Here is a 25,168-nt window from a genome sequence, read left to right as displayed (position 1 = left end):
GCTGCTCTTTGGAAAAGTCAGAAGCCAGTGTATGAACATTTATTATAATAGATGGTCGAACATTTGTCTGCCCCGGAAGGTCTTTGAACTTTTCTTGCAAGAACGTCATCAAACGTGAACTCGACTTAAACATTGACACCAATTTGTGAGCTGAGCAAAAGGAAGTTCTCAAGACTTCTTTGCCATTCTTGTTTTGTAATTAATGCACAGATTGTTTTTAATAATTGGGCATATATATTAATTAACTAGCTAAATGCCCAGCGTTGTACCGGCAATACAAAATATTTTAAACAAAAATTATTTTTACTCAACATATACATTTACCGCTCTAAATTTTAAATGAAGATGTTGTGTTTATTTCTGTGTAATTTATAGAGTGCCAGCTGTAGTGCCTACTACAGATCATTACGGATTGCAAGTCTTGTTAAACATGAGTTTAAGCAATTTTCTTTGCACATGGGCATGCAATTCTCTTCTGGTATGGCTTCGCGCATAACGCTAGCTGCAGTGTTAAGCGTGAAGCCATGAAATATTGGCATGTGTAATACGTATGTGGCCAATTTATTCCATAGTGTAGTAAGTTGGACAGAGTAGTGTATTGGATAAATGTGTTTGCAGAACTGGATTTTCTGAGTGGAACTTCAGTGCACAGTGAATTTCTCATTACATTTACTAAACTTTATCAATACAACTGGACACACAGCTAGACAGAATACAGATAAACGTTGAGATTCATATATATAGATACAGTATGTTAATTCAGTACATTATTTTATATTTCGCTGCAGTCGATCACAAAATGACAACTTGATACACTACAAGTAGAGCCAACAAATATATATAAAACATATTTTACTAAAATAGAATCACGATACAGATTATTTCTTGCTGGTGCTTTCATCAGGCGTCAGAGGATGTCACCAGCAAAAAACGAATAGTAACCAAATCCATTCTAGTCAAGTTTGTTTTACTTATTGTATATATATATATATAACATATATATGTATAAATGTGTGCAACCGATATTGCAACATTGTGTTTGTGCTGTACTTGACGGAAATATCCATTCTCACGCTTACAATTTTGCAAACAAGTTTGCTTTTTCGTAAGTTAATTGAGAATGTGTACGTCAGGAAGGTCAAGGTTAGCTAAAGCTAATAATATCCAAAACATCTTTGGTTTTGCTGTGCAGTAGTGATATTCTTTATACACAAAAAATACTAATAGGCTAGTGCTTTTGTCATACAAATTTACTGCCGAGACTTCATTGAACATGTGGCAGCTCAAGAACTGCTGCCTTGAACATGCGACTGCTATTTTCACATCATCAAGCCATTTTCAAATATGTATCATTATCATTAGATTGTCAGTGATATTGGAGTGATGAATACTGCATCAGCCTCCCAGAAACAATACAACTGTAATAGCCTACTGGAAGACTTACAGAAAGGGTTTTTGAAGGTATGCCAATAGTTGTATTTTTATTAGAGCCAATAAATTAACAGCAAATCATAGTTTATAAAAAATACCTCTCAAAATCACACAGAATACGCTAACTAAACTTAAAAACAATATAGAATCAGTGAAGAGATACGCTATGATAAACACATAGACTTCTATAATCCATCTAATGGGTATTGCTCATCCATAAAAGAGAAACATTTTTGACAGAAAACTATCAACCAGATTACTGCCAAGGTTATTATGTACCGCCTCTGTACTAGAACTAGCTTAAAACCAATTGATTTCACATTGCATTTTTCTGATTACAAACAATTAGCAAGTGTGATCTTCAGGCAGTTGTGAAATGGTATAAAAGTTGACGCAAGATTAAAAACTAAGGGAAATCATTAACCCTGAAAAGAATTGGCCAGAAGGCACACGGTCCTATTAAAACAACTTAACACTATGTTTTCAGTATGCAGTTAAACCGCACATCTGAGTCATCTGCAAAATAGAAGCGACAAAAACCAGCGAGTCGACGAGCTTTGCTACTCGCAAATTGTTATCGTATGTTTTATGGTTGAGGAAGATGAAAATGACACTCGCGAATGATGCGGAAGAAAACACCACGCTAGCTATTCCATTTTAAAGATTTTCCACACTTCAATTGTTACTATTTCGAAGGCATGCTGCGAAGACAGGAGTGCGCCACTATGATCTCCGACATAGAATTCCTTATTTTTTTAACAAAGAGCTCATTTTAATCCACAGACAAGTGAATGTCCATTGAAACACATATTGCATGGTAACTCAAAGAGTACACAACTCCAAATACGCAACAACTGCACAATGGAAACAGTGTTTGTTACATGTAGCTGAATGTGAATATAAAGAGATAATTGGCGGTCACCAAGTCACCTTAAATAGAGGTAAAAATAGAAACTTGCAGTCATATTGAAATCGCTGTCAGTTTAACAATAAAATGAAACTGACAGTAAGTATACAATCAACAACTTACTTAAAAAGGAATTGCTATTAAAATACTAAAAACCGAATATCTTTACAAAAATACCAAAAAAACAATAATGAATGTGCCAAAGTTGTCAAAACTGAATGAAATGCCATGATATGATGCCATGATATGGTTACAAAAATTCCCATGCAAAATATGAGTAAATTCAGAAGAATGTAATAGACTCGCATCCGGTGGCGGCAGCAATGCATAAATACGCTTACTATCTCTTGCAAAAAGTTATTCATGGTTCGGACTTGGTCAAATTCTGGTAATAATGTCGTTATTGAACAATTACTACTGAGTTCTATCAAAATCTTAAAATGAGTAAAAGACAAGCGCAAATTGAACTCCTGATTGGCCTGATCAGGTCTTCTAAATCACTGAATCTGGGATTGATATTCTCAATGATAGTAACCATTACTAAAACTATCCAAATAGAGCATTGATGTCTGCCAGTCGGCCAAATCATAGATTTGATCCTTTACTGCGCACCTTTAAACTGGAGAGAACAGTGGAACTTCCACCATCCTCAAACTGCTGTATCGTAACACGCTGAGACGACCGAGCATGAGTATTTGATAATCCAATTAGTCGCAAAGCTGATATGAGGTGAGAAAGAGGAATGATGATTGTCAAATATGTACATTCGAGTGACATGCAGTGGGTAGATAAAAGATGAATGGAAAAATCGAGACCTTTGCTATCCTCCGAGGCAGCCACTGCCACATCGATTGCTCATACTTTGACTCGCACCAAGATTTGCATCTAAAAGCACACAAGAGATCTCATGAAATCGTGATGTGTCTGATATAATGCATGGAACACAACTAAGGTTATGGTGTCATGACAGCAAGAAAATGAAGATGTTTAGACAACAACATACCTACTTTTTGTTAAAAAAACGATGAGCTATATGTTAAAAAACGATGCAATACTGATCAATTTTCATGAAACGAAGCATAAGACTGTAATTGCATGACCTACTACCCAGTGAGAACAATTTACTAATGCAGCGATATGCTGTGACATCACGTCTTGTCATATGATTGTGACATTTCCATGAAATGGCAACCAGCTATGTCATTTCGTTATACCATTTTATTTTAGCTGGCAACTTTTTGTCTTGAAACCGCTGGCCAGCGATTCATTCACAATACAATTTTTACTATAATAAGAGCTGTGTATGTCCGCCCCGATCAGGATTAGACAATAGGATAAACCATCACGTTCAAATGGTTCAATGAAATTCCAACTTTCAACGTTTTACTTCGTAGACCGACACTCTAACACCTGTGCCAATAAACAACCTACCATAGATTCCTGAATAGTATTTCTAAATAATTGTGCACTTAAGTATTATCTGTGCTTTATTGGCATACCTGACGATCTCTCATGACATACTATACTTCCAGTGTCCTTGTATATGTGATAACTAACAGGCAATAAAATATACTAAGGCCACTTCAATTGGCTGAAACTATAATGACAGTTTGAGTCAATTTGAATACGTGATTACCAGGAGGATCATTTGAGCTTCTAGGTTATCGTTGCAACATATTGTTGGAAACATAAATAATATGAATCCATTAGGTTACATGCTGCTCATTTTAGCGGATACGGATGCTATTATCCCTGGTCAATGTCGTTGAATGGTGATTAAACCACGAGACAAAAAATAAACAAAAAAAATTAAATTAAAACTATGGCTATTGGAAGAAAAAGTTATTTTGGCATAATGTTGTTCTATAATACAGATTGCAAGTTGTTGGTCATATTAAATTTGTCACATTAAGTCGGTAGAAGGCCTGTGCAGCTGATAAAAAATATGAAATCCATGATAAACTCGCAGCAAGGTTATCAATAGCCTAAGCAGCTCAGCAATGAGATGTATATCTTGCCTAGTTTTACAGTACACCACTTACAGGACCCTAGTCAAGCCCTCCCTACTAGTGATACGTACAATCCTGCTAGGTAGGTATAGCCAATGACACTGGCATGATGCCAAGTTGAACCCTGTGTACGGGTCTTACCCATAGACCTACATGTATTAACTATGGAGATACATACACAGTGTATATTAACTATAGACCTATTAACTATATAATTAATAGGTCTACGGTCTTACCACACTTGAGTCTGTAAGCAGTGGATGTACTTTTACTTTAAAAAAGTAACATTGAATTTCAGACATACGCAACTGTGTCCATCATGTATATATTCGATGGTAAAGCAATCAACAATATTCGCAAATTTATACTAATGTCATTGTCTGACGCGAAAGAGCTGTTCTCTCAGAGGACAGAGCAAAATTTAGCCCTTGCACGCATCCAAATTGGCTTTAGGTGATTCATTTAAGACATTGCAAACCCTCCCTGTTATCGCGTATGACATGGCCAGCGAGGAAGATATGTGCAGAGGGAATATATGCATCAAGTTATCATATTATCGAACAGCCACTCAAGTCACTGACAAATGTTCATCATTGTCCTGATAGTAAATACAGCTGACTATCCACTCAATCAAACTAACATATATTAATGCTCGAACTAATGTATCAATATCTCATTTCTTTTGCTGAAGCTTTTTCTAAAACTGCGTAATATAATTATCTTAGTGTAGGAGTCTAAAAGAATCCTACACTAAAATAATCAGGAGTACATATGCTATCAGACTGCATCTTTCAAGTAAGACATGCAACGAAACAGAAATCTATTACCTTCTACTGTCTATTATTCCCTATACCGTACTTTTCGAACTATTAGCCACTATTTTTTTCTGATGATTTGAGCCATGCGGCTTATATAAGGGTGCGGCTAATCTGTGGCTTTTTCTTTCACCGCTAGGGCGCTTTAACCAGAATCTCCAATTAGTGCACCTCTAGCGGTGAACGAAAAAGAAAATACGAAACAATGCCTAACGATACTGTTCCGTTAGGCACTAAGTTAAAAAGCATCCGTTAATACGAAACTGCTGTTCGGCAATGTTCCGTTTTAAACAGCAAAGTTGCTGCCGTGTTAAAAAGCAATCCTGAGTTCTGCGGCCTATACAAAGGTGCGGCTTATGTATTGTTTTATTATCGTTTTTTGGAAAATAAAGCAGATGAGGCTTATATAGGGGTGCGGTTTGTAGTCCGAAAAGTACAGCAATTACTTTTTCAATAGTTCAAAGTTTATCCCGATTTGACGTTTAGTTTTAAATTTATTAGGCTTGTTTAAATATCACATTCATAATATGTTGAAAATTTAAAAACAGCTCATTTTCACAAAGTTTGTTATATAGATTCATGTGCATGCGTAGTAAAAGGACAGACCAAGGGAGGCAAATCACAGTAATTATATGTTTTACCATATGACATTTGTTAAGTCTCATTCCATACCTCCTCTAAAATGAATGTCACGCGACAACCAAATTGAAGTTTTTAAATAGGCCAAATTTTAACTGATCTACTAATTTTCAGACAAGAGGTCAAATAAGTCTGAAATAAAAAAAAGTTTTCCATTAGTAAACAATACCAGTGGAAGAACAGAGCAAAAATAGCCTTCACTATTATTATATCTATAGCTGATTAGCTTTGTCATCTTAATAAAGTAACACAACTCCTGGAATTTTTTGCATTACTTTGGAGAGATTGTATTTTTAGCAAATAAATGATGTGAAGTAAGGAAATAACAACATAATTACTATTTTTTAAGGTTTAATTGTGTCCGGCTGAACCGAGTTGAGTGTGACTGACGCTATTCAAACTAAAACCTTCTGGTCTAAGATGCAGTCGTCTCTTTCCTAATCAAACTCAACACTGGAACTGTCAGCTCAGTTAACATTCATATGATCTTTATGCCTACAGATCTAAGATACCAACATGAAGCAAACATTCCAATGATGAATTTGACTAAAAAGATTAACCACTGTTCATAACCACAATTTTCATATTTGTAACTCTTTTAAAATATTACCCTTTGTAAAACGTAGGACTGAGATATTTGTTGATTAGTCTAAAACACTCTCCAATATCGATCATTTTTAAATGCTATCACTAACATCTCATTCCGAAAGTTGATCACCATCAACTTCATAACAAATGAAGTCACGGAAACAGGGTTTCAAGATAGGTAGTAAAACATCATTCTCTGACATCAGGACAAAGTCTGGGCATAATCGTGTCAATTTTCCGGGTTGAATTCTGCAAACAATTTTTTTTAACATGTTTGATTTATTTAATTGTATCGGCCTAATTGGGTCTAATTTTTGTTGATCTTTGCTGGCGCATTGTTGGTTCATAACTACATTTTTTGATCTGCTAACGCTAATGTAGCGACCTTTTAGTCTATCAAAGTTGTATAATGGACACTGGATTTATTACAAGCAAACAGCAACGAAAAAAGGAAGGAGTTGCGATACCTACTTGTATTCCGTGACCCTAGCTCCCCTTCTACCTGCTCATCCATCCTCTTGCATATCATATCCACAAGCCGGTCAAACACCTGGCTTACATTTATGTTATCTTTGGCTGAAGTCTCAAAGAACTCGAGTCCTGCAAATATTAGCCAGAAGATACTGATTAAAAATTTAATCCTAACATAGCCTTAGTAACTAAATAAAGGTTAACTGACAGTACAAAATATTATTGCATTAGCAGTAGCAGTTAAAATTACAGATGTGGTTTGAATTAATATTTTTCTGTAATTTTGACTCAATAGCAGGTTACATCAGCATTTTCTTTCCAGTCATAAAAATGGACAGAAAATTGGAAATAATTGCAAAATATTGACGGGAAACAGCTGCAACGCTATATATAATTAAATTCATTCGTTTTTGAAATATATTATCTCAAAATTATTGGTTAAAAATTCTTATTCATGAAAGCAGGTTATAGGTTTTAAGCGGACGACTTCTCCACAACAGCGAACTTCTACAGACGCTTTTTTAAATTTCCATGTAGTATGAAGAAAGAATTTCCTGCTGACTCACTCCATAAGATGTATCCACAAGGCAATCGTAGCCATTCTATAACCACCACTTAAAAATTAATGCGAGACATTTCAATACGACGCAGACTTTTTGGGTATTCCTGACATTCGCTCTGACCTTGTGTTATAATAATTTACTATGTCGGGAGACCCTAACGCCAAAATATTATGACTAGATGGGAAAAATGTAGAATGATGGCCAACAGAAGCGCTTTTAATTGTCAGCATTTACATCGTAATTCGTATGTCCATGTTTTGCTGATCAAATACTCGTCTGTCACAGCTTGGAGCTCACATTACGATCATATTTGTCTCAAGTGTTTTTTGTTCTTCTAATATCAAAACCATTGCTTAAAACAACATATATATCATTACGATATTATTATAAATGAAAGCTGTTTAAAACTGTGGGTAGTAAACTTTTAATCAAGAGACTATCCATAAAAATGCCTGAACTTCAAATTTGCAGAAGTTTCGAATTTGCTGAATTTGAAATTCGCTGAATTCACTGAAACATCGAGAAGGGATGGGATCCGCTCAAGAATAAAGAACAGAAGTAAGTGTTCAATCAAGTAAGAGTAGTACAGTTCAAGTCCACCGAGAGCTAAAGTCACAAGCGAGTGACTTTAAAAGATGCCAGCGGCCAAGTCTATGCATTTTATAAAAAATTGTTATGGATCAATATTAGCTTGAATCAATAGTAATTAATCATAAAACCAACAAGCGTGTGACACGCAGGTCAATAACAAAAGAGAAATACTTTGATCATGGTTGTGCAGTTGGCTATCAACCTAGATAATTTGAACAATTTAATGTTCTGAGCACTTCATTATTTGCAGGTTATTTTTTGTTGTCTGAGGCCTTTGAAATTCTCCGATCAAGAGAGCCTAAAATTTGTCCCAAAAACAATCTTATCACATACAATATTACGGTTATGTTGTCCCACTCATCCCATTTGAAGCATGGAAACACAGTGATTGTACGAGATTAAAGGAAATGAACATCTCACCTAATTGATTGGCCAGCTGATAGCCTCTCTCCTTAGTTACCACCCGTTCCTCAGCAAGATCACACTTATTACCTATGAGTAAGACCTGTGGGCTCTCCCATGAGTACGTGCTTATCTGAGTACACCTGACAAGAATATAGGAGTTGCGTCACCCTGACCGTACCATTAGCTGGCAGGATATTCCCGAAGGGTATAATGATCAAAAGATCTCTACTGGCCTAACAATGACACTTTCTTGTAAAAAAAAGCTGCCAGGCGACGACCATAGCAAGAGCAGTGCATATATAACGAGAAAGTCATAAAACTATTCACAGGAGTTCACGCTCATATGAGTTGTAAAGTTGAGACATTTGCTTTACTTAAAGGTTGATTTGCAACAAAATTCACATTACAGTTATTTGGTCTCAAAAGATTCACCATGTTTTACTCTGTTGTATTGTAGGTGCCAAATATGTAGAAATGTGATTACAAGCTCTTAAAAGCTCAAAAACGAAAAGCAGCCGTAGATTGGAATCTCTTTATTTCAATGACGTAGCCACCAAATTTGGTTATCGTCTTGTCACGTATGTTTTCACGTGAATTGAAAGGCCAATACAAAGCGCAATATAAAACTTCTCGTAGTACTAGTTTATGACAAACACGTTGGGTTTTACCGAAGACCTCGTATCAAATATAGATGCTCGCTACTTTACAGTTTGGTTTCGGCCTGGTCTAATCGGCAAGTCGTAATCTGATCATGTGACCCAATACTTCGCAAATAATTCTTGCAGCACTTTTCGATTATCACAGGTGACCAACAGGCTTGTCATGATTATCAGACAATGATATGTACTCCTTCGAGCTAAGGTTAAAAAGTTTAACGATTTTTTACGGTAAGTTATAAGATATCAGTGCTAAAAGTGACAGCATTACAATGACGATAAAACAGACGCGTAAGAACAATATACATAGTTTTATTGAATGCGTGAAGTATATTTGTGAAAAGATTTCGACGAATAAGGTCGCAAGAAAGTGTAAACAGAAACCATCTCTCACAACTACATCACATTTGAGCCGTTTTGGAAAGGGAATCCAAACTATGGCGGTCTCGTGTGGCTGCGATTTTCTGTTCGTTTTTGAGCTTTTAAGAGCTTGTAATCACCTTTCCACATATTTTGCACCTGCAACACAACAGAGTAAAACATGGTGAATCTTTTCATATCAAACAACGGTAATGTGAATTTTGTTGCACGTCAACCTTTAAGGGCAATCCCGACTCTGATTAGAATCAACTTTGCATAAGTGAAGGTCCGAATTAGCCATTTATGTTCAAAACCAGAACTTAAATTTTCATCGTGAATATTGGTAGCTTTTATTGGCGAAATATTCGGCTGCTTTACCGGCATACTGCAACTACTGGCTAAGTCATGCCTCAAAATACAAAGTTAATCCGTTCTGATACTTCTTGCATTCGTTGAAACCATTGCACGTTGCAACAGATATCTCTATAAAAGTATGTTACCATTATGGTTTATGTGATTAAATATACAGTTCAGAAACTTAATATAAACACTCAACCTAATTGCATATAACTTAAAATGCATCATATAATGTCTTGTAAGAAATTAAATACAACTGAAAATTGATTATCTATCCAGCTAACTAAAATGATTTCATTTTCATGAAAATGAGTTTTCATCGAAGCATTTTCTTTCGTCAGAGGCATTTGTAGAAACTTATCGGAGATAGACTACTATTGATAAGGAAGATGAATACTATTACAAAGATATTAATGGATTTATTGTTGTCGCACTTAAGAATAACTAAGAAACTAAAAACTAAAGTGTGTCTATAATATAGACACAGATATAGACCGGACAGGATATAGACTCTATATCCTGTCCGGTCTATATCAGCAGCAATATTGCTGATAACTCGAAAGTCATTAAAACTTACTGTTAATCGAATCCCTTTTTTACCAAATTCATAATAAACTTATGAGAACAGCCCATCCAAAATATATTCTTACCTGCCCTAGAAATATGAAAATTGCTGGTTTTCTTTATTTTTTGCTATATATAGGGAGTGAAGCATAGGCAACAGTAAAAATGTACAGTTGGCAGCATTTAAAAGCATCATCATGCTAAGGACAGATGGAGGGCAAACATAAAATTAATTTTAATACGAAATAAAATCTGGAAGTACTACGGAGTTAGGTTTGCAAAACTTTCCCTTCAATAAGTAGCTAAACGCTTCCTATAAATATGTTGAAAGATTTTGACCTGACCTCAGCCACTGTTCCCAATGCGCGGATGGTGCAGATTTGAAGCTGTGCACACATTGAGTTGCCATCCGATAAGTGTTTTAATAAACATTCGCATATCGCGGATTATCGTGAGCGCATTGTTAAAAAAAGAAAAGGAATTATATGCAAAAGTTCATAGCAGCGCACTCCTTTCTCACTCATCAGCAGATACTCAAATCAAAATGACCAAAGTGTGAAAAATGTTTTAAATGGAGTAGCTGGAGCAGCATTTTCTTGTGTAGCTTTCGCAAGTGCCATTTCCATGTCTCGCAAGAATGAAATAATTGATAAAAATTTGCGAGTAACCAAACTCGCATGACTAGCGGATTTTTACCATTTCTACCTTGCGAATGGCACAAACTCATTGATAACCGCATCATAAAAACATATTGTAGTATATCAGCTAAGACAGCACGCTGCCTGCGATTTCTTCATTACTAATCTAAACAATTAGCTATGTTGAATGATGGATTCTGGAATAATCAAGAACACTTGAAGGGCATCGGAAGCCTTACCAATCCTGAGTGGCATTGAACGACTCTTCACTAGTAATGTCATACATGATGAGAAATCCCATGGCTCCTCTATAGTATGCAGTGGTTATTGTTCTATAGCGCTCCTGTCCAGCTGTGTCCTGCCATAAACAGCTATACATATATCAATAACCCCTATTATACATGTAGGCCTATTGTGGTTGACACTAGGGCTGGTATGGCAAAGCAAAATGTTATTTTACTGGCTGGTTTAGGGCTTTTTTTACCACAATATGTTCCATAAAGCCGTCAAAAAACAAATACATATATACTTTATTGCAATAATTTCATTTCAAACATAAATGTTTTTCAAATAATACCATACAACAATCTTAAAACAGGACAAAAGAAAAAAGGGCATCAGTTAGCATCTAACATCAAATAAATGGTTTGAGATAAAGTATTTCAAATACCTTTCTCTGCTAAGCAAAAGGACAGGTAGATCGATGTTTGTTACAGCCGCTAGAAATCATATTTTCAAATCATCTAAATTCTAATCAATTTTTCCCATTCACCGCAATTTAAATGATGTTAATCCATTCCAAAACTAAAAATGCGTTTTACAAACAATATATACAATTTTGCATCCTAAACGTATAATGAAAATGCAGGTGATATATAAAACACTTTAAATTTAGGCTATCATAAATACTCTGTCAACTGAGACTAACCTGAATAATGTACTGTCATTTTTATAGCAGCTCAACCCCAACCTCACTGACTCAGCCCAGCATTACACAGATAAAAAAAAGCTTGTGTTTTATTGTAATAAAATATGTAAATAATTTGATATTAAAAGATGCTAAACTCTTAATAAATCTGTTAATACACTACACAACACTAAATACAGTTCATATTTCATGAATCACAATGAAAACATTTGCATACAATGGATGAATACGCCTACTGAAGCAGACGAGAGAACGGCAGTTAGTAACCGAGTGCTATGGCTGAGTTTCAGCCGCTGATCTCAGCTGAGAAGAGTTAAACCATAACTGTCACGAACAACCTTTATCGTATATACTAGGTAAATCAGACACGCTGATTCCGATTTTGTAATCAAAATAAAGATTAGGCCACTAAATTTCAGAGTAATGAAGGATTTTTTATAGCGTCTTAATATCGGTCTCGAAAACAACACGATCAGCATAACAAGCTCCGCCCATAAATACGTGACGTAACCTAGCTTTTTAGGAACGGAGGTTACGTAGGTATGTTTAGACCGATTTAGAATAATAGAGATGGGTGCTTTAAAATCCATTAATATCTAAATTCAGCCTTAAAAATCATATCAGTCTTTTCAGAAAGGTAGATGAGCTATTTAGCATTGCATATTTAAAAAGCGCAATAACAACGCTAGCTTGTGATAAAACCGCGCTTTTTGAGCTAATTTTTCACGGCGTCCAGCCCATTTAAACGCCATGTAGCAAGCTGCGAGCAATTTTAAATAGTTTATATCCCTTTCATAAAAAACTGAAATTATTTTACAGGCTGGATTTAGATAATAATGGGTTTTAAGACACCCATCTCTATTATTCTAAATCGGACTAAACATTCCGAACTTCCGTTTCTGAAAAAGCTAGGTTTCGTCCCATATTTATGGGCGGAGCTTGTAATGGCGATTGTGTTGTTTTCGAAACGGACATTGAAACGCTTTAAAAAAGCCTAAATGACTTTGAAGGTTAGTGGACTAATCTTTATTTTGAGTACAAAATCGGAATCAGCGGGTCTGATTTACCTAGTAAATACGATAAAAGTTGTTCGTGACAGTTATGGTTTAAGTGAGTTGTGAATGTTTGTTTGGCATCTGAGGCAGTCCAGGGAGGGTCATTAAAAATTAGGAAACCAAATTGCTCAAGATTGCTCCACAGACTGAGGCTTGACTGTATTATTATCTAGACAAGACATGGCTGCGAAGGTGAATGTTTGATGACACCAAAGCTGAGTGAACACTCAAGCATATTTGTTGGTTTTGTTCACAATACTGCGTGAATACTTGCTCTTAATAAAACCCGCATGTAGTCCTCTATGGAAATCCATCCTATCTTAAACTATTCGTTTGTTCATGAATCGCAGTGGTGGAACAGACGTGATGTTTAAAAATAAAACAAATGTGTACAGCGATAAAATAATTAGCCAATGGGAAATAAGAGATGTAAAAGTGTGATAAACAAATGCCAACAAGTTAGGCTTACCACTGGTGTAATTAAATGTAAAAGTTCAAGCAATTGATGAACACAAAGGTTCCTGCACGCCATACGTCTAAGTGACATACGGTCTGTACGTCAAACCGTATGTCACTTGCAATAAGCATTATATTTCGTACTTGTTATTGCTCTCTTAAAAAAACATTATTTGGACAATGTCGTAAATGAAACTACATTAGTTTGGCAATATGCTTCACTTTTCAACAAGGATTTTGTTGTGAGAAGAACAAAAAAACAGTTTTAGATGTAAAAACACTTGCGGTGCAGGCTCAAAGCTCTGGAATAAAGAGTTCATTTTTTAGGCAGAACAAAACGTATGTATGGTATATGATGTCAATGCTGCCGATTAGCCGATGATGAACGACGAGGCAAAAAGCCATTCTGTTGGTCATTATTCTAATACATTCTCCTCATGTAGTCACCACGCTACATATTTTGAATACCCAACGAGGCCAGGTCGTTAATTATAACGCAAGGTCGAAGGAGATGCCACAAATACCAAAAAAGTTTGCACTCCATTTATACATCCCATATTATACCAATCAGTTTGTGCTATCTTAAAGGGTATATTAGCAAATTATTCCACGTGACAAATAAGAAATTGAAAAACTGTCGGTAAAAACTTTCTAATCTCGAAAGTCATCTGTTTAAACCTATGAATGCTCTGCTCATGGATAATCAACTTGAACAGTGTTTAGATAGCCTAGTTCAAAAAACTAGTGATTTTAATATAATTATACAGAGTTGCAGATGTTTCCAGTCGATATTTCGCTAAGATCAAGAACTTTTTGTCCAATTTCCTTATATGAAAATTTTGATAAAACATGAAAAGTACAGATAGATATTATAGAAACACTCATCTGTAATGTGAACAAGACTATAGAGAGGATGGCTAATAGTATATCATGTAGCAGATGAGGCTTATCTTAGATATTATGAGAACAAATGGCTTTTATGAATGTGTACCCTGCGACTTCACTGATAAACAATGGCCACATGTATTAAGCTCCCTATCTACACTGCGCATAAAACTTGAGCTGCAAAATTTACTTTATAAAAGTTGTGGGGGGATAATAACTGGAAATGATGAGCAATGCATAAAAAAGATGGGCAGACTGTTTACCTACGATAAAATACAAATTATAATATTAATAATATAATAAAAATAATGCGTAATAAAACATCCTTAGGTAAGAATGGAAGCAGTATCTACTAAACTAAACTGGTCAAGGTGACTAGAGATGTGCTGTCATATTCCTAATGCCAGGGGTAGACAAATCTGGTACACATGAAGCATTTGGATTCTTGTCCCATAATCCGACAATTTCAAGAGAAATACTCTAGAATGTGTATCAGGATCTGTTGAAAGTAGGCATGAGACAATGTACCAAGAAAAAACTGTGGCCCAACATCTTTGCAAATTTTGAATTATTTATAAGCTAAGATAATCAATGCTTGTCTTATAACAAATGCACTCAGTGTTTGCTAAAATGGTCGTTATTGGACTCGTTTGCAGATCGTGATAGAGTAATTACCTTGTCGCAGCATTTCAATAAAATGGCCCGCAGAGGATAATTCAAAAGTTTTTTAACACCAATCGCTTGCACTACTGCCCAGTACACAACCCCAATCAGCAGCATATATATATTTTATTGCATATACTCCTCTTGGGAATGAGTATAGAAGCTAAAAGCACCCTTATGACAGTTTTTTGTATTGTCAATGCTGATTTGTACAAGCATAGAGTATGCTTAGTGTAATCTGCAAAGCTTACAAGAATTAATAAAGGCGCTGTTTATAATCATGGAATCGGAGAAAGTTCAATAGATGTACAGCAGTGATCATAATAACAGGGTCACTATAAAATATACACATGATTTGTTATCAATTAATAGTTTCTTTCGTGTTTATTAGATTAAATCTGGCGATAAACACATCAATAGAACGGTAAGGATGTTCTATACATGAATATTATTAAATATCAAATTGTATTTGTTTTTCAGGTTGGTTTTGATATGACAGAGGTATACATCCATTATGAACAAATTAAACATAAACTATAGGTTTATATTCATTGACAAAATTTAACATGATTGTTGAACATTCATATAGCCTACACGTAATTAGACTAAAGTCATCGGTAACCTTTAGAGTACAGAGTTCAGTAGCCCCTTAACGTTTAGTTGCCCGGCCTTTATTTTCAATTGCAGGATAGGGCAAAATGGGTGCCCAATAAATATATATATTATATTTGTAGAACACTTTTGGTGACAAATGAAGTGTCTACAAAACTTGCTTATAATCAAATATGTAGGCCTATAGTAGGCCTATGTGTGGCCTGAGACAGAGAAAACGAGTTCAAGCCATTAATGACAAGGGACATGAAAAAAATGACTAGGTGGTCCCATAATTATGATCAGCGCATTATGTTGAACTTTTGACAAGCCTGGATACTGATATATGGACTCAGGAGAGACAAAAGTGACCAAAACAAAGATTGTGCTGTAGCACTCAAACACAACCTTCAAGCATAATGCTGAGATAGGCAAACAATGCTAGGAGCAATTGTTCAATGTTCAGCCATTGCCAATGTACTTCCTACGCTAATGGCTTTTTTCCTTTCATTAAAGGGAAAGCAGAAATTTAGCCCTAATGGCGGTTCAATCAATTCTAATTATTTATTTTGTTATGAACAAACGTGAAAAGACACTCGTAATATCGGTCTAAATTGAGTTCATTAAAACATCAATATATAGTTACAAAAGTCTAATCAGCCAAGGAGATGGAGAGTTTAGGGAATGTGTGAGTTAATTGAGGCCTAGCAGGGTGAGTAAGAGAAAGTAAGTTAATTGAGGCCTAGCAGGATGGGTAAGAGACAGTAAGTTAATTGAGGCCTAGTAGGGTGAGTAAGGGAAAGTAAGTTAATTGAGGCATAACAGGGTGAGTAAGAGAAAGTAAGTTAATTGAGGCCTAACAGGGTGAGTAAGAGAAAGTGAGTTAATTGAGGCCTAGCAGGATGAGTAAGAGACAGTAAGTTAATTGAGGCCTAGTAGGGTGAGTAAGAGAAGGTAAGTTAATTAAGGCATAACAGGGTGAGTAAGAGAAAGTAAGTTAATTGAGGCCTAACAGGGTGAGTAAGAGAAAGTTAATTGAGGCCTAGCAGGGTGAGTGAGAAAGAGAAAGTAAGTTAATTGAGGCCTAGCAGGGTGAGTAAGAGAAAGTTAATTGAGGCCTAGCAGGGTGAGTAAGAGAAAGTAAGTTAATTGTGACCTGTGAGAGTTGTGAGGGAGGGAAAGCAGCAATGAGACCCATCGAGTGATGGTGATCAGTGGCATGACTGATCATTAAACAATAGCCAAAGACTGACATGCGTCAGCAACAATGGATAAAAATTGAGGTGATACAATTGTAAACAGGCCTGTAACTGTTACAACGCAATCTTAACGATTTTTTTAAATTAAGGGTAACGAAATACGGACCGAAGACCTTGCGAAAAATATAGCCGTATGACCATAAATAAACAGAAATTACAACTAAAGATTTTAGGGAACAGTATCTTTACTATCACCGCGTTTCCATGTTTCTAATAAGTTTGGAGTTGCTTCCACTCCAAAGCTTAGAAATGATAAAATCCAAACCCGTTCGATGCCATTTCACTTTTGCTAAATTTTTGCGAAGGAACTCGCAGTGAGAGTACTTGGACATCATAGACACGCCCAATGCTGATGGATATGAATCACTAATACTCGGCTAAGCTCTCCCCAGTGAAGGTAAAAAAATTTCAGAATACAACCACTCAGTTCCCTGGTACAGAAATGTTCTACTGCTACTCACAACTATTTCTGCTTGACTTTTTGTCTTTGCTTTAACATTTACCTTTCGAAGATGAGTTGCTCATATCAGGACGTCAAAATTATTCTTTTTGGTGCAACTAGTTGACTACGCATGAATTGAAAAGTGACCATGACCCTAAAAAGAGTCTAATTTAACATGTGTTGTTTTGAAGGATACATAGTGAATCTTGGAAAAATCTATATACTGCGAACCATTGAAACGGTAGGGTGCGAATTTGTCTGCAGCCAGCAACTCCGAACCCATTCAAAGCATGGAAACACAAAGTATAATGAAAGCTGTGTGTGTCTGTATGATGCCTTGATTGGTGGTTGGAAAAACATTGCATTGTACAAGATTTGAACTCCAAGAACGCGGTACGACTAAAGTGGTACTAAGTCATACATGTTAATAGACCAGCACTGTTAAACCAAGGCTAATCATCTACCTTCTAGCACATTTGGAGTAGTGGGTTTTTCTACTCACTACACTTTATTGACAATCTCTCATGACACTCGATGCAGTCAGGGTACTAGCTTTTATACAAGATAAAATTAAAAGATAAAAGTACTACATTTTAGGAATGCTGGAACTACTGCTAATGACCTTGACACAGCTCTCATGATTGCTACAGTTATTACTTTAGCCTTCATCAGCTTTTACAATGGGATGCCATGGAATGAATTAACAAGTATTTATTTTAACTACCAAGGACCAACTGTCAAATATCACAAAAATTTTACCTTCTCACACGAGCAACCCTAAAAAAGCGACCGAATTATGGCAATGTACAACGTAACTGAATGCCATAACACATTCATGAGGTTTTGTCAGCTACGACATCAAAATGGGACATTTACCAGATCAAGAAAAGCTTTGAACTGATTGTTACTCATCGTTTGTGCTAGGAGCGTGTTGCGTGCAACAATCTGACACTGTATGTATTCCTAATCTCCACACGCAATAATAAACTAGGAGTGAGCGACTGTCTCTCCTTTTGACATTCAATAAAGCAGATACGAAGCTTTATGATGAACAGACGACATCTACACTAATAGTCTTCAAGTCCTTGCTATTAACTATTCCATGAAACCCTTAGCGATGCCTTGAGCAAACATGCAAAGATGTTGATAAAACTGGAGCCTGTCATATTGTACACTGAATGGTGGTTGCTCTTAGTTAGATAGAGGATAGGATGTTGCATGTATGGTACCAGCTAAGTATACCGTATATAGACCTATACAGTATTATATTTATGAGAGGAGCAAACAACACATTAAACAAAACTAAACACAAAGTCAGGTTCCTGCCAAATGCTTTTCTGAGCTTCCATGAGACACCTTTTCACAAAAGCTCAGGTAACATTCAGATAACATGATATGAAATCTCTTAACTCTTTCCCAACGGAAAGCCCTCTTAATGGTTCGCCTTGGCGCCAATACAAAATCGTTGATCACTGAGATAACAGATCAGCTCAAAATTATGTCACGATGAATTTAGGATATTGTTGGTGAAGTTCAGTTATCATTTGTTAAAAAAGAACCAACTAGTTGTCATTTTACTCAGAATTCACAGCATAATATCGCAGCTTCTAATATTTTTACTTTTTGTTCAGGATATAAAAAAGGAAAAATTGTTAACAGCAGCCTAAACGGATTTGTTGCAAATAAAAGTAAAAATTTGACTCACTAACAGTTAACTGTCCAATCAAACATTACCTTTGATCGCACCTGACTAAACCAAACTGAGCATGGCTAAGATTATGCAGCTGCCAGTATTTTGTTTGTTTACAGGCTGTTCTAACGCAGATAATTCGGCAACTTCTATGAGCAGCAGCTTTTGACGCTGAATGCTTCAGTCCGGTTGCCCTGCGGCCACCTTTTCAGGTCAATCAACTGCCTATCTCTGATTAGTGTGAATCTTAAGTTATAAATAGGAGTAGAGAAATAATCTCAACCTTAATATAATTGCATCACGTATACAAACAAAAATGAGTCAATGTCAGGCTTCTTGGCATACAAATAGACAACCAATCATTTACATTGGTTATCAAGTATCCTATGTCGACTTTACTATTTTAAAAACTAAAGGATTAACTCATGCTCTAGTTCAGCTCTAAAAATAGGTGTGAAACCAAAAGGACTATTGTCTTTAATCAGAATAGTAGTGATGATTTTGTCACACATTGTTCCAAGCTGGTAAACCTTTGTATCAAAGTATGATAAACAAAAATTAAAAGGCTTTCGAATATAGTTTTATATTTATGCTACCTGATATGGACAGTTATGATCAGTGTCTAACTGTTCTTAATGCTGATGAGCTAACTGTGTTCTTACATATTTGCTGTCTAAAATACTCAGATCGTATCTCCAATCCGTCTAGCCATCCATTACATTTCTACTTCCCCAAAAGATCAGCTACACCTCATACCAGACATCAACCCAGAGCCAATCCACATTATAGAAGAGTGTTATGGATAAAGAACTTTGTCGTCTGATACCCATAATTTTAATTTACTATTCTTTATTGTATTTCTGATTTATTTTTTGTCGCATGATCTAATTTGCTTTGACCAGCATTGATCGGTGATAATAATGTTCACATCTATCTATCTATATATCTATCTATCTATCCATCTATCTATCTATTTATCTATCTATCTATCTAGTGTCTGAGGATTGTGCTACGTTAGCAAGATGAAGGTGACATAAGGGAGAGGCTAGCTTTACGGTGAATATTTTAGGAGACATAGAAGAGACAATACATGCAGACACAGAATTATTTTTTTGACCTTACTTTTGTTGACAAACTTACTTTGAAATTGAAACAGATTTACAACAATTGTATTTTCGAAAGTTATACATTTATTTCATTAATCTAGGCTCGACTGATGGATAATTTAAAATTGAACTTTTTTGCTGAAAGGATAAGCTGAGTTTTTCATGTCTAATAAAACTGGAAAGAATCATTGAAATGATCGAGTAATGAGTGACTTTATCGGGTGCTATTCAGTGAATATAAGAAGCATTACAATGAAGACGTCAGCAACAGTAAGCAGTCATGATGTTTAGTTTCAATCCGAGCGGATAGAAACCAAGGAAGCAACCCACTTAGCTAAATATCTGCCACGTACGTCTCTAACGAATAAATTTGGTCTATAGGTCTAGCTAGTTATATGTCTAAAGCAACATAATATCACAAAGCTAGGCGCTGCTTTCTTTCTCTACTCACCCATATCTGCAGCTTTATCCTTCTGTTTTTATGACAGACTGTTTTGACCTTGAAATCGATGCCAACAGTGCTGACGAAGGCTGATGTAAAAGTGTCATCCGCATATCTGAAGAGGAAGCTGGTTTTTCCGACACTGGAATTCCCGATTATTAGCAGCTTAAACATGTAGTCAAAGTTTTGGTCAGCAGCATCCTCCTTCCTCCATCGATAGTCGGAGAAGCTACTAGGAGGCTTTGTAGTGATTGCGCCATTCCCCGTCTACGATCATCATACCATGATAGTAGTTTTTTATCGGAAGCAAATCATGAGTATCTTGGATGTTTCAGAACAAAGATATTAGTTGGCTATGTATAACACTTACGCAATTTTTTATATTACGAAAATTACTGTTCTAATGCGATGTCTGCTTGACAGATTTTATACTAGATATTACCCGAGTTAAAATTAGTAGCATGTGCTCGCTAACAACAGTAAAGTTAAATAATAAATATGCAGACAATAAAATGTTGACGAACACTGGCGATAGGAGCGATTGACAACTTTGTATCTAGCTGATCTTCACGTTAAAAAGCTTAGGACATTGGATTGACAGCATCTTTGACTTTTTGTAAGACAGTTATAAAATCTTAAAACAACTTCTGCTCAGTAATTTTCACTCTTAAAACTCTTTGCAAGATGTAGAAAGCTCTTGACAAAGTTACATTGAAGTAATTTCGATTGATTGCATATAATAATATACAATCAAATCACTAAAAATTTCCTTATCAGTGTTGGGTAAAAGCCGTTCGCTGTGTAAAAGACAATTATAACAATTGCTGTTAAACAATATCTAACTCCTCCAATGACCTTGCGCATTAAATTAAGCGGAACTGCAACTCTCAAGACTTGGTTGAACCAGAAGAGTTCCACCAAGTCAAATCCCGTGGGAAAAGGCAATAATAATATAACTGGGCACATTATATATATTCGAAATCAATAACACATATATGCCACCAGTATGGCACCTACTAAGCTGACTAAATCTTGTTGAGCAAAAAGGGTTACCGTAAAATCTCTATTTGAGCACCACTTTTATTTGAACGCCACTTTTATTTGAACGCCACTTTTATTTGAACGCCACTTCTATTTAACTGATACTATTTGACATTCTTAATCTTCACGAACCCATAATAGTAAGTCATCAGTACAAAAGTGTCAAAAAAACTGTACTAATAATGACTCAATTACATCAATAACAACGAAGTTGTTAGTAGTTTCTGTTGATATTGAAGTCCCTCTTCCAACTCGTTAGGTATTTTCAAAAAACCAAGTCTCAAGGTTTTTCTGTTAGAAACTTTGATTGCAACCCCATAGAAATAACTAGTAACTGTATCAAGCTAATAGTAGTTCCTTTGTGATGCTGTCTTGATACTTCGATGTATGTGGAAAAGGTTTTCACATTTACCATGAAAAGGTGCTACTACATATTTTGAGGCTAACAGTTTGAGGTTATTTCAATTATGCGCGGTTTCTCTTTATTCTAGAAGTTTTTATTCAAAATAGCATTGTGTAAAAAGTTTTGGTGCGATAAAAGACTGTTTGGACGTTAAAATCGACTAGCTCAGCTGAGCAGAAGATAAGTTGAGGTCAGATGACACTGTCGAAGGTATTGAACAGCCAGAAAAATCTGAAATGGTTTCAAAAGAAAGCAGCAATCAAAACCTAACTGGCCAAGCAAGCGACGCTAATATTTTCATTTTAAAAATGATAATATTTGTTTTGTAATGTTAATTTTCTTTGTTGCATTTATGATTCTTATGGTTTGTTTATGTAACTTGTTCTTGAATATGTATTTGTAGCACTTGATAGACTATTATTATAAAGCTTATAAATTTGCATATGTAAAGCTTATTATTTGATAGCATGATTGCGATAATCTGAACTCAGCTCAGAATGGATCGACGCTCTTAACTCCTGTTCTATTACACAGAAAAAGCCAGTTTTGGCTGTGAACCGTAACCACATATCGATGAGTACAATGAACCTTTATGCAACTTTTTTAAATACAGTTATAAATGAAAACATGCCTTCAAATTTAAAATGAAATAAAAAACTCAAAAGCTCTAACAAATTGCAACACAGGCTATAAGATCACCGTTAGTTAATTGCAAGCGATAGATATCTATCTACTGGTACAGACGTGTAACAGCTTCTTCGTGCATATATTATTTGAAAAGTCTATGATAAGTTGGAAGTTAGTAAATTTCGTGCTTCTAAAGGGTTTGAGGTCACACGCTCAAAGGAGAGTGCAAAATATGGCGACATTCGATTCGCCCGTGAATGAGTTAAATTTATCGTCTCAACATACTGTCAAGGTGTTTGAAAAATACAAAGGCGCCCTTTATTTTAAGTTCACCTCTAATAAAGAGCCACGCTAAGAAAAGGGTTGAAAAATAGAGCGCCATGACATTGAAATAAAGGTTTTATGGTACATTTCAAATCTATAATTCACATAATCAGTCATATTTTAGACCAGCTAAAAGTTCGGTCAAGTTTATACCACACAAGCCTGTACAAGCCTGAATCAAAATCACTAATCTATATAAGACGGTCTTGAAGTGGCACCAGCTGTTGAGGCTGGAGTAATCTGCACATCGTTGGACTGTCTTTTTACTTTCAATTTCACGATTTTTTTCATCCATTTGAGCCACACCCTGCCTGCTAACTGGAATTTGCACCATGAATAGCCAAGCTATTGTGAACATGTAGTCTTCATCAACGATTTTATGACATATTTTTTCGCAATTGTCTTTTTGAAAAAAAAATTCTATTTAAATTCAAATCCCAGAGACTTGACACTTTTACCATGACTACTACAGCTCAAAACAAGACTCATAAAACCATAACAAAACTAAATTTCCCATAACTTATGAAATAATTAACTTCACCGATTTACAAGACTTTGGGTAATGATGGGTATGAGCAAATATAATACGACAAGCATGCATTACAAGCACATATTCGTTACAAGTAATGGCTTGATGTGTGCAGAAAATTAAGAAAAGCTGAAATAGCAATATAACATCAGAAAAAATCTAAACCATACTCAAACTTTCCAATAGTACTAAAAACGCATCGAAAAGGGAAACGTCTTTTTACCCAGTCTATTCATGTTTCCACATGATAATAGTTCTAGCAAAGTGACACCATACCTGGATGATAGCTGACATCTTCTATCCGGTTAGTGATCACCAGTATTCTGCCAAGCTCTATTTATGACTATAAACAAAATCAATAGACAGGTTATTGCATGTAGAATCAATAAGATGAGCCTCAGAAGGATGTTGTGCTTGATAATATTACAGATTATACTAAAGTGGTCCTTGTACATGGTGTACACCATGTCACAATAGCCGTCTTACATTCGAAATATCACTGAACTTCAAGATGTGAAGTAGTCGATAAATTCGCCTATCAGTCACAGGAAAGCTGACGATACAACAAATATAAAAGCTTAGTGAAATGAGCAGTTATTAACCAAAAGTTTATCTTTTATTCAGAAGATGTAGCCTGACCACTGAAATGAATTCTAACAACCATCTGGATGAAGTTATGTCAACTCAGAACTTTAAGGTCTATTATAAAAGCAAATACCATCTAATTATAGCTTTCAAAATGAGATGTTGATGTAGCCACACGCAAAAAGCAATGATCCGTAAGCTGTTTTTTATCTTCTTAGAATAACTTGCTCCAACTTGCATAAGCTATGTCAGCACGAACACGTTAGTTTTTTTAAATCGCTGAAATATTTAAAAACGATGAAACTACTGCAACAAGCTCTTTTAAACTATTAACTGATTTGCTGAAATATCATGTTGGAAAACGAAATAGCAAAAGCTCATCATTGTTAAAAAAGAAACTAACTTTAAAAACAACCCATTGAGAACATAAACGCGCAAATTTTTATCAGCAGGAACATTCAACTGCAAAACTGAACGCCATAACTTTTAAATACAATATTTGGTGTCAAAACAAGTAGCTGCTGAAATTAGTATACATGTACATGCATGCTGGTTGTGGAAGCGTTCAGGCATGCGACCTTTACAGATTGTTGTTTGGAGCCGCAGCCTCTCTGCAACTATTAAACGACAGTCCATCAATTCGTTGGCGATGTCAATGTTTTTAGTTAATATATAGAGCGATATACGTCTTAAGAGTACGTGCGTTAACCTTAACGAGCCGAAAACATTTAGACTTTAGTTGAGATCCTCATTAGCCAATCCAATTGTTTACACTTGTTTTCTAGTGTATACAAATTTTCTATCGTGATCTGTAATTCTTCAGCTCGACTGAATCGTACTTTTTAATTTGTTGCTGTTAGCCTTGACACTTCTGCTTCAGAAAAATCTGATGATCAATGTTTTTGAATAAAATTATATCATGTAAGAATGCAAGTTACAAGAGCTTTACGGGTGGTTAAAAATATATTCGTTGGGCAAAATAAACAACGCACTAATTTTTATAAACACCGTCGTCCGTTTTGGTCTGTTAGTATAACCCATCTTGACAAATGTTGTGAGTAGAAAAATTTGGTATGGAATTGTTTGTGATATCATCTTTTTAAAACATCTATACCGGAACATCGACGTACAGGTATGATAATAGGGTT

The 25,168-nt window shown here is 35.5% G+C and overlaps 1 protein-coding gene across 1 annotated transcript; it reads right to left on the bottom strand.

Moving 5' to 3' along the window:
- Positions 1 to 1,462: 1,462 nt before the first annotated feature.
- LOC137388795 (ras-related protein Rab-3A-like) lies at positions 1,463 to 24,648 on the bottom strand. Its single transcript, XM_068075245.1, has 7 exons — positions 24,571 to 24,648; positions 23,712 to 23,778; positions 20,521 to 20,778; positions 11,234 to 11,352; positions 8,435 to 8,559; positions 6,861 to 6,989; positions 1,463 to 3,223 (listed from the first exon to the last, which is right to left on the bottom strand). Exons 2-7 carry the CDS (start codon positions 23,727 to 23,729, stop codon positions 3,159 to 3,161), a joined length of 714 nt encoding a protein of 237 aa, XP_067931346.1. The 5' UTR covers positions 23,730 to 23,778; positions 24,571 to 24,648; the 3' UTR covers positions 1,463 to 3,158.
- Between the last annotated feature and the right edge of the window lie 520 nt (positions 24,649 to 25,168).

This window comes from Watersipora subatra, chromosome 2 (genome assembly GCF_963576615.1).
Source record: "Watersipora subatra chromosome 2, tzWatSuba1.1, whole genome shotgun sequence".
Lineage (NCBI taxonomy): Eukaryota > Metazoa > Bryozoa > Gymnolaemata > Cheilostomatida > Watersiporidae > Watersipora > Watersipora subatra.
Note: the sequence above shows the minus strand (reverse complement) of the source record. Positions and strands in the feature narration are given on the sequence as shown.

What these genes read in the sequence shown, in the direction of transcription:
- LOC137388795 (XM_068075245.1), bottom strand. An exon ending in TTCAATGCCACTCAGGATTG is followed by an intron (nt 8,560 to 11,233) that starts GTAAGGCTTCCG and finishes TATTCTTGTCAG; the next exon opens with GTGTACTCAGATAAGCACGT. An exon ending in GCTAGGGTCACGGAATACAA is followed by an intron (nt 3,224 to 6,860) that starts GTAGGTATCGCA and finishes GTGTGCTTTTAG; the next exon opens with ATGCAAATCTTGGTGCGAGT.